Genomic DNA, 9,696 nt, shown 5'->3' on the forward strand with positions numbered 1-9,696 from the left:
GAACACAATAAACAAAGTTGAATTTGACCAATAGTATTATTATTTTTTTGTTAAATTTCAGTGGTCGTGGGTTGGACTCCTGCTCATGACCCTTTGCTGCAGGTCTCTCCCCATTCTTCTCCCCCCTTTCCTGTCTATCTCTACGACTATAAATAAAAAGGCAAAAAGCCCAAAATAAAAATATTTTTTTAAATAAATAAAAATCTGATATTGTGACAAGCCTGAAGTCACCACGGCTGCTTAACGTTCTTAACATTTGCACAGCCTTCAGGAACAACTAGCTGTTTTCTGTTTTACTCGTTTCCACTGAATCTGCCATGACACAACTGGTATTTATGGAAACTTTGCAGCACAACAAGTCCTTAAATTAGAGCGCTTGGCTTAAGCTCGTCACAGATTGTATTGGCACACGTCGGGTGATTAGCAACAAGACAGAGCTGCACAGAAACACCAAAGACATGCATGCAGTCATTTTGACCCGCTGTTGCTATGACATACTTTATCACCAAGAGAGCAACGACAAGTAGACTTTCTGACAAATGTCCTGCTCAGTAAATAAATCATTTAATTGTCCCTGTCATTCAGGCTGATAGTGACTTAACTAATCTCCCCCTGCTGCCTCTGTGTTTCGACAGCTTCGTGTGCTATGAGTATCCCGGCTACAGAGGCCAGCAGTACATCATGGAGTGTGAAAGACACAGCGGAGACTTCCAGCACTGGAGGAACTGGGGCTCCCACTGCCAGACGCCAAAGATCCAATCCATCAGACGCATCAGGCACTGAGAGTTGCCCGATCAGGACTGGCGGCAGCAGCAGCAGCACAGCCTGGGATCAGGCTAACTCCTGGTCGCCTGAACTCACAGTTGGGTTTGGAGCTTAGGGCCAGGACCGCAAACTACAACACAAACCATCAGTGATGTAGCAGCTACCTCTTTATACCAGCACATAATCATACTTCACTTTATTACGAAGAGTGTTTTGTTTTGGTACAAGTGGAATAAAGTTCAGAGTTATTAGAACATGAAAAGAGATTTCTGTAATTCTTGTGTGAGCAATGTTTCTGTTGTTCTTTTTTTTTCCACATTAATGATCAGTAAATCCATCAATGAAGCGGGTGGATGTTTGTTCCTCAATACAGAGACTGAGAGAACAGAACACAGAAAAGTCACTAAGCAATAAATGCTGATAATTATTTACGTAATTCTCCGTGTGTGAAACGACATAGGTGGCAATTATTCCAAACGTAAGATTTTTTTTTTTTTAATAGAATTTGCTGCACAACATCAGCACTGTATGTGTGTAACTACACTGCAGCACAGAGGGAGCATTTAGAGATCTTACCACAATGTTTGAGTGTTTATTCCTTTTTGAAACTTAACACTTTTAGTCCAAGATCCACTTAATGCAAACACTTCAGAACCTCCTATGTTCCTCCTATGTTCTGTGTCACTGCAACTGTAATGAAATTATTATTCAAGTCTTGCTATTCTTTGCGTCGGCTTCAAGTTTCCATGGCAATAGGTGTTCTGCTGTTACCGCTAACTTAATGTAAAGTAGTGACTCTGACAACACCCCGCCCACCAGTCAGGAGAAACGCAATCAACAGCGCTAAACTTCCGTCTTTAAAGTGTGGCCATATTTAAGAAAAAAGCACAGATCTATTCCTGTGAACACAACCAGCAGTGTTACATGACATAAATGAACAAGGTATCGGTGCAACATAAAGGAGATTTATTCACTGAAACACCTCTGATTTTCATGTTAACTGCTAAATTAAATATATAGCAGGATTGCTTTCCTTCCTTCTACAGCTTGTTTAAATAGAAATGTACACTTTGGTTACTGTAACTGAATAAAGGATTAACTGCATCCAAACTTAATGTACAACGCAGGAAAGAGATGAAATATATGACCATCTGTATGGAAGCGTGACAGCTTGCAGCCCTGAATAAGCCAAGTAAATGCCTTTTTTTTTTAACTTCAAGTGAGCATGACGTAACTTCAGAAACCGACAAAACAAAACAAAAACCATGCCAGCAAATAAAGTAAAAACTACGTGCAGTAATGTGAACACAGTAAGAAAATCGTGCCGTTTAGGTTTAACTAAAACCGAAAAGTGAATCGAAACTACCAACATCCCCAATAGTTATTTCATACAGCAGACATATTGCCAGGAAAGCTCAGGTGGAATTAATGATGCCTGAGAGTGAGCCAGCAGGCACACCAGTGGGACCTTTCTAAAGTAGGATCTCAAAATTACCAACCTGTCACGATTAATAGGCTCTTTTTCACAGCAGAAATTCTGACCTGTCATAGAAAGGAAAAGCACATGCGCTATAATAACAACAATAATGAATATGCTTTACTTAAGTGTCCCAGAGAGTTATGACAGCAAACCAGAACACATAGTGCAAAACCGGGACACTGAAACCGAAGCTGCTGATTAATGTTAGTATTCAAATCTGTGCTTTTCCTGCTTTGACATGTCAAACACAAAAGGACATTCGAGCAAAGACAAAGCAGCTCTTGCATAATGACAAAATCCAATCTCTAAAAACTGTACAGCGTGTCAGACCTTTTAATACTTCTGAGATCTTTTAATGACAGGTGTTCAGTTTTAAAACTCGTAATCTGTGACATGTTGTTTTTCTGTACCAGCAGCATGGAGATATTTCTGACTTCTGTGACCCTCTGACCTTCCCACTAGCACCACCGTGAGGAGGGCATTTGTGTTTTTTAGTGAAATATATCGATAACTATTGAATGAATAGCCATGAAATTTACCATTCACAAATCAATGGTCCCGTCTAAGTGAATTATAATAATTTTGTTGTAAAGCATTTTTGCTCATGGCTACCCATCAACCTTGTATGGACTTTGTGTTGGTAGTTAGCAAATGCTAGCACAGTAATGCTAAGTTAGAATGATCAAGTTTCCATCTAGCTGATATTATTGATCCTAAGAAGGTCCACTGCACAGCTTTAGACTTAATTATTGCTGAGTTAAATATTATTTTATTAAAAACATTTGTGAGAGACTTCATATTACAAACCATAATACCCCTGAGGCCACTGTTTGCTGAAATGCATACCTCACTACTAACGGTCACATGCGACTGAACTTCTGCATCTTCTGCATATTGAATAAAAATATACATTCATTTTCTGCAAAAGGCACATTTTACTCAGCCCTTGAGATACTTTAGCTTCTGATAATTTGCTGAGTTAGCTTGTTTTCTCTGACAAATGTGCATACAAAAGGTAAGGATTAAAATAAAAAACGAAAAAGACAGAAAATCCAAATCCAGCTGGATCATACAGACTCTCTGAAAACGTCTGCTTCTACCAAATATCTGCAGAGCTGCATAACTACACATGTATTGCATTATTAAGGCATTTTGAAAAAAAACTAATATTACCTTAAACACACACACTCATTTCACTTTGTGGTTCCATTGAGAAAATCAAGTCCGAAAATGTTCCTGTTACTTTTTTTTCACATTTTTTTTGTAGATAAACGCTTGTTTTAAATTAAACCAGCTCAGAGTATGGTTTCTACTTATGAAGCACTTCCAGCAAATTAAATATAAGCTGCAAACTGTGCAGCAAAAGTAAAATACAAGTACGATGTTGTAGTCTGAGCTGTAGACATGTTTTATCCAAGACATGAGGTTTAAATGTAAAATAGCAAAATACAGTTCCTAAAAAAGTGTATACCCCTGTTGTGAGTTTATTTTATTTTATTTTATTTTTTGAATGACAAAGTAACGTAAATAAATTTAAAAAATAAAACTTAAAATAAGTGATTGCATAAGTATTCACTTCACCTTGACGTCAGTATTTAGTCGATGCACCTTAGACTGTAATTACAGCATTGAGCCTGTGTGGACAGGTCTCAGTCACTCTGAACATCTGGACAATTTTACTACAGTCTTCTTTGCCAAACTGTCAGGTTTTTCCTTACCCTGTAGCTTTACAAGCATTCCAGGGCCTGCTGCTGATAAGCATCCCCACATCATGATGCTGCCACTTCAATGCTTCTAAATGGGGATGTTAGTGATAATGTGCAATGTTTGCTGTCCACCAACCACAGCAATCAAAAACTCAACTTCAGTGTCATCAGACCAAAGAACGTTCTTCTAGGTGACTTAGAGTCTCCCCACATGTGTTCTGGCAAACTCTAGTTTGGAATAATTTGAGCTTTCCCATACAGCTTTGACTGTTGAACAGACAGCAGTTGTTGTACAGTCTGTACAGTTTGTAAGTCCGTCATGGGAGTCATAGGGGTCTTGGTGGACTCCCTCATGAGTCTCTTTCTTGCTTGGTCACTCGGTTTTTGAGGACGACCTTTAATAGGCAGATTTACACGTCACATTTTCTTCACATTTCTTAAAGGTGGATTTAACTGTACTCTAGGGAATACTCAGTGACTTCGAAATTTGGTCTTCATGGCGTAGATATAACCAGGAGTGCTGATTCACCAGTGACCTTCCAGATACAGGTGTGTTTATACTACAGTCATCTGAGACACCTGCCCTGCATTCAGATGATCTCTGGTTCATTAATTGCATGTCTTCTAACTTCAGTCAGCTGCACCTGTGTTAAATTACGTAGGTCACTTTAGAGGTTGTTGAATGGTTACGCAATCACTTATTTTACACATCTTATGTTTTCAATTGATTTGCATTACTTTGTACGAATCTATTGTCAGCAGAAGATAAAAGACTTTTTTTTGTAAATTGCTGTCAAAAATAAACCCAAATCATATTGACTATGATTCAGTATTTAAAAAGCAATAAAAGGGGAAAACTTCCACAGGAGGTGAATACTTTATATCGGCGCTGTAGTATTTGCAGTTAATGGACCCTTTTTATGGATCCAATTATAGTTTTCCAATTGAAGCTTATGCCTTGTTTGTTGTGTTTAGTGTAGCATGTAAGATTTGCATTATCTGTAAAGGTATGAATGGAGTCCTGAATGCGACTGAATCCAGTGCGTCTCTAACCGCCTTCCCCTCCCGTCTGCTGTCCACCATCTTTCCTACTTCCTCCTCCATCAGCCTTCCTCTTGCTCCTTCCTCTCGCCCTCCCTCACAGGGTTTCCCACCCGACGTTGCCGGTTGCCCTCGGCTCCCCTCCTCCTGGCTCTGGGTGAGTCAGCCCCCCAGGCCCCGGCGTCATGGCCTCCTTCCTCCCAGTCCTCTGCCCCCATCTCCTCCACAACATGCTCTTCATCCTCCTCCCCCTTCTCCTCTTCGTCATCCTCCTCACTCCACTCCGAGTCTGACTCATCGGAGTTGTCCTCTTCCAGGTAGCGGTAGCCTTTGACCTGAGAACAGATAAAGTGATATTCTATGCTGAGTGAATTGCTTTGAAGTGAATATATGCTTGCTTTAGCCTTTTAGTCACTGCTTAGATGTTTTACAATAAAGCCGTGATTATAATAAGACTGTTCACTCCTGCACAACTGGGGATTTCTTCTGCAGAGTTCAGGACACATCACTCTTTGCAGCGGATCCAATCTCACCACACATCAGCTCTCTATAGATTTTTCTTTACTGCTGCATGACACAAAAGAGCAGAGTACGTGCTCGGCATTTTTCCCATAAAAGGAATTGCTGTGGAATTGAAAAAAAAAAAAAATTGCAGACAGCTGGTGTGCAGAGTAGTTTGATGATGATGAGAAGATGTCTTGATGGATACAAAACAAAGAACCATCTCACTCTGGCTTTATCTGCTTCTTCCTACCTTCAAAAGCTACACATACTCAGCTCACTATCTTTAAAGTCAAAGAAAAAACTGTATATTCACACAATTTCAAAGCTGGAACACGGTTAAGTTTGGCATTTCTACTTGGGGAAAAAAATGTGAAAATATGTATTTGATGATCCAAGAAGTTGCTGATTATTTTCCTGTCATATGGCTGATAAACTAATCAACCTATTATGAAAGCCTTATGTGTTACCAAACCCAAGCTAAAGGTGTCAAGGCCATGAATACGCCGCACTCAGATGGAAAAAGGAATCGGGTAAAGAAAGCGCTGCAGAGGCAGGCTGAATGCACATTCTGAAGGCCATGAAACCTTTATGAACTACATCTATTTACGTTGCTGGCGTCATCTGACAGACTATATAGGGGTATACTATGGCAGTGTAAATATTTGATTCTGATTGTGGCCAATTAAAGCACGCATCGCACATAAAACAAAGTGGGTGAGCAGGTTAAAGGTCGTTCTCAATATCACAGCTATAAGGAACTTGTGGCAGCTATCAGCACCTTTTATTCGTGCTTTATTACCAGTGAGTTCAAACACTTTTATAAATGCATTGCTACTTGGAATGCAGCTTCTCTTTTTGTCAGAAAGCCTTGATATGAATGTGATATTCCACTGAGAGAGAAGAAACCACTGAACTTGACTCCGCTTTTTCTATTCCTTCATGTGTTAGACCCCCTCCTTGCTTTATATTTCTTGTTTCATCCTCTGAACTCCAAGCACTTTCTGGGTGTTCTCCTGTCACAAGTAAAAGTCACTTTTTTCACTGATCCAAAATCCTTCACCTCTGTGGAAAAAGCACAACCATGGCTGAAAGCAGACAGAACTCATTAGGTCGTTTGTGCAGTATGGCACAGTTAAAATGTCATTTAGAAAACTAACGTAGAATACAAAAATTGAAAAATAAATAAATAAAAAAATACTGTAATTAACATGTACGGTATTTTTTCAAGTGCCCACAGGTGTTACCAATAATGGGAAAAAAATTAACTCTACTACATATCTACAATATACTATAGATATTTTACTACTTATATCTCTAATTTGTTCCATACTTTTTCGCTATACTTCCATACTTTGAACTCTGCAGTTCAAACCAGTTCAGCTAAACAGGACCTGAATTTTTGTCACTTTACTGCTGGTTGCAACTGAGTTGCTTATGGCTTCATGATTGCACTGGGTGGTACAGAATGTTTTGTTTTCTAAAGATTCTGTTCAAAGCAAGCAATTTATTTGTAATGACACATAGAATAGTGTGTTGTTTGCTGGGTTTTTTTTTAATTTTTTTTTTAATGAAATATCATTAATTCAGGCATACATTTTGGGTAAATTTCCCAACAGAAGGGCACATCACACGTTATTTGTACAAGAATCGTCAGAAAGTTGAAGATCCAATTCTTATTTTTTTCTGTTTTTACACTTTCTAGCTTTAAAAAATAATGTAATTTTGACATTTTTAAAAAATATATTGTACCTTTCAAACTTGCCAGCAGGTTTTGGGGTTTAGAGGGTTAAAGTGGCTTCATTACACATTGATCACTGTGAAACTCTCTTTAATTATTATCAAATACCAGATGTTATCATACATATTACAATGAATATAATATTTTAAGACTTGTAAAACAGAAAAAATTAAATTAAATTAAATAATAATTTGAGTGGGATATTTTTAATTTCTACCCCAAACAAATTGTTACGTCATTACAAACCTGTGTGTCAGTGAAACATTCCACAAAGCCCAGTGTTCTGTTCAGCATTGCAGTGTTCGTATAATCTATGTATTACAGCTCTTTAGACATATTTTTTTATTGTTTTCAAGACCTAAACTTCTAATTAATCTCCAGCTTTAGCAGATGAACACAAACAGATTCAGGACCAGTATTGATCTTGTCAGCAAAGGTTTAAAAAGTCAAAGTTATTTCTACATGAGAGCACCAGTGGGAGTTATGTAAGATATCCATCATTTATATAGAAAATTATTCATGTGATTTATATACAGTGTGTGGCCTATATGCAAAAATGCTTTAATCCCAACCAGCAGGGAACGTTCCCACAGCATTGCTTTAAAGTTCTCATGATTATTTTGGAGAAAAAAAAACAAAAACATTTCAACAAAATGTTAAAAGAACCTTTTGAGGGCATTTATCATTTGAAATAATAACTGCTGCTATCGAGGCTTCAGATGTCTAAAACGTTCCTGTAATATGACTTAATAACAAAAAGGCAGAACATTTTGCCTGCAATGCTCTGAGGATGTTTTGGGGTTGTTGTTGAGGTAACATATCATAAAACACAACAAAGGAAGTACCCAATCCAACATTCAGAAAACATTTTAAGAATGTTGGGGCATAGCAGCCTAGCAATGTTACGACCAAACATTTGAAGAACATTTTTAAAGAATTTATCCTACTTTTATGAACAACTTTTTGGAAACTAACTAACTAAATAAATAAATAGATAAAATAAAAAACCTACCACTGGAAACATTAAAACCACTTTGCAGAATTGATATCCTGCGTTTATGAGCAACATTTGGGAAACTAAATCAAAAAACTAGAAGGTTGCAGAACTTCCTAAAAAGTTTTTACAGCAAGATCCTTGTAGCTGGGTGGCTTGTTTCTTTAAATCCGATATACAAAATGACCAGAATCTTGTGGTCAGACTGTGATCGGTTACCTTGTGTCGTGGCCGAGGGATGCGCGGCAGCCTGTACGGTACTTTCCTGGCCAGGCGGCGCTCCATCACCCAGTAGCAGTAGCAGGCCAGCAGCACGGTGGCCAGCAGGATGGAGAGTTTGGCCTGAAGGGGAAGGGCAAAAGAAATGGGTTGAAAAAGGAAAACACTATAAACACTTGCTTAACAGTCTCCAGAATAAGCACACAGTCACAAACCCTCATGGGCAGGTTGGACCAGAGGTAGACTATAAAGATGGCGATGGCCTGGAACCAGTGGTAGATGGTGTACACGAAGTCCAGACGTTCTTTTTCCTCAGCATACAGCATCCCGAGCAGAGCTGGAACACACACAGAGAGGAGGTCATGCTGAGGTGAAAAAAAACAAAAACCAAATACTGACCCCTGGATCGCTGACGATACTCACTGCTGACACCGGTCTTGTTCAGAGCGGTGCCGAGTCCCCACAGCACCGAGATCACGAGCAGAGGGCCCTGGTAACTCTGGTCCCTGGGCTCTGGAGAAAACACCATCAGAGCCACCAGGAGGGCCACGTGCACGGCGGCGCCCCCCACCAGGCACAGCCAGCGCGGGAGACGCAGGAGGCAAAGGGAGAGGGAGGAAAATACGGAACAGGAGAGGCCGTAGACGACTACGAGGAGCCACAGTTTCTTCAAGCCCAAAGCGCAGACACCGTAGGACTGTGGAGGAAAATAAAGCAAAGGTTAAAGTCTTATTTACAAAAAACACATCATCCATCTATCACACATGTCCGTCTCAGCAGTACCAGAGAGAATCCCTTGATGGCAAACAGCACTTCGAAGCCGCTGTAGATGAAGAAGGGGCAGAGCAGCCGCAGCCGGTAGTCCCTCAGGTGTTTGAAAGGCAGCTGGAAGATGTTTCCCCAGCCGATGCTGCGGAGGTCGATCTCCTCCGTGGGGCGGTAGGCGGGGCCACACAGCACCAGGAACTGTGGGTAGCGGCACAATACAAAGTGGGCAATTTCAAGCGAAGTTTAGTACATGTGTTGCCAAACAGTAAATAATGAAGCAGGTCTTTGAAGTCTTTAATTTGATAAAAAATAATCAAGTCTGAGCAAAGAGCATAACTTAAAACACATTATTAGCCCTTAAAATTGCTTTTAAAGCTCAGGTGGAGCCCGATGCATGCTGGGATGTGCTCAAACCCCTAACAAGATTAAAGCGTTTACTAAAATAAAAGAAATTAAATAATCTTCAGCCCATCCATTCATT

The 9,696-nt window shown here is 39.7% G+C and overlaps 2 protein-coding genes across 2 annotated transcripts in view; one reads left to right on the forward strand and one right to left on the reverse strand.

Moving 5' to 3' along the window:
- The window catches only part of LOC103367193 (beta-crystallin A1-like), an 11,382-nt gene extending 7,986 nt beyond the window's left edge, over nt 1-3,396 (forward strand). The window contains exon 6 of the mRNA XM_008295150.1: nt 636-3,396. Coding sequence (XP_008293372.1) covers nt 636-783 — 148 coding nt within the window. The 3' untranslated portion in view covers nt 784-3,396. The remainder of the gene's footprint in view (nt 1-635) is intronic.
- The window catches only part of unc93b1 (unc-93 homolog B1, TLR signaling regulator), an 18,050-nt gene continuing 11,348 nt past the window's right edge, over nt 2,995-9,696 (reverse strand). The window contains exons 9-13 of the mRNA XM_008295149.1: nt 9,231-9,413; nt 8,871-9,144; nt 8,663-8,784; nt 8,448-8,570; nt 2,995-5,327 (exon numbers count right to left, since the gene is read on the reverse strand). Of these exons, the coding sequence (XP_008293371.1) occupies nt 5,055-5,327; nt 8,448-8,570; nt 8,663-8,784; nt 8,871-9,144; nt 9,231-9,413 (975 nt within the window). The 3' untranslated portion in view covers nt 2,995-5,054. The remainder of the gene's footprint in view (nt 5,328-8,447; nt 8,571-8,662; nt 8,785-8,870; nt 9,145-9,230; nt 9,414-9,696) is intronic.

Source organism: Stegastes partitus, unplaced genomic scaffold, assembly GCF_000690725.1.
Source record: "Stegastes partitus isolate 25-593 unplaced genomic scaffold, Stegastes_partitus-1.0.2 Scaffold1025, whole genome shotgun sequence".
Taxonomy (NCBI): domain Eukaryota; kingdom Metazoa; phylum Chordata; class Actinopteri; family Pomacentridae; genus Stegastes; species Stegastes partitus.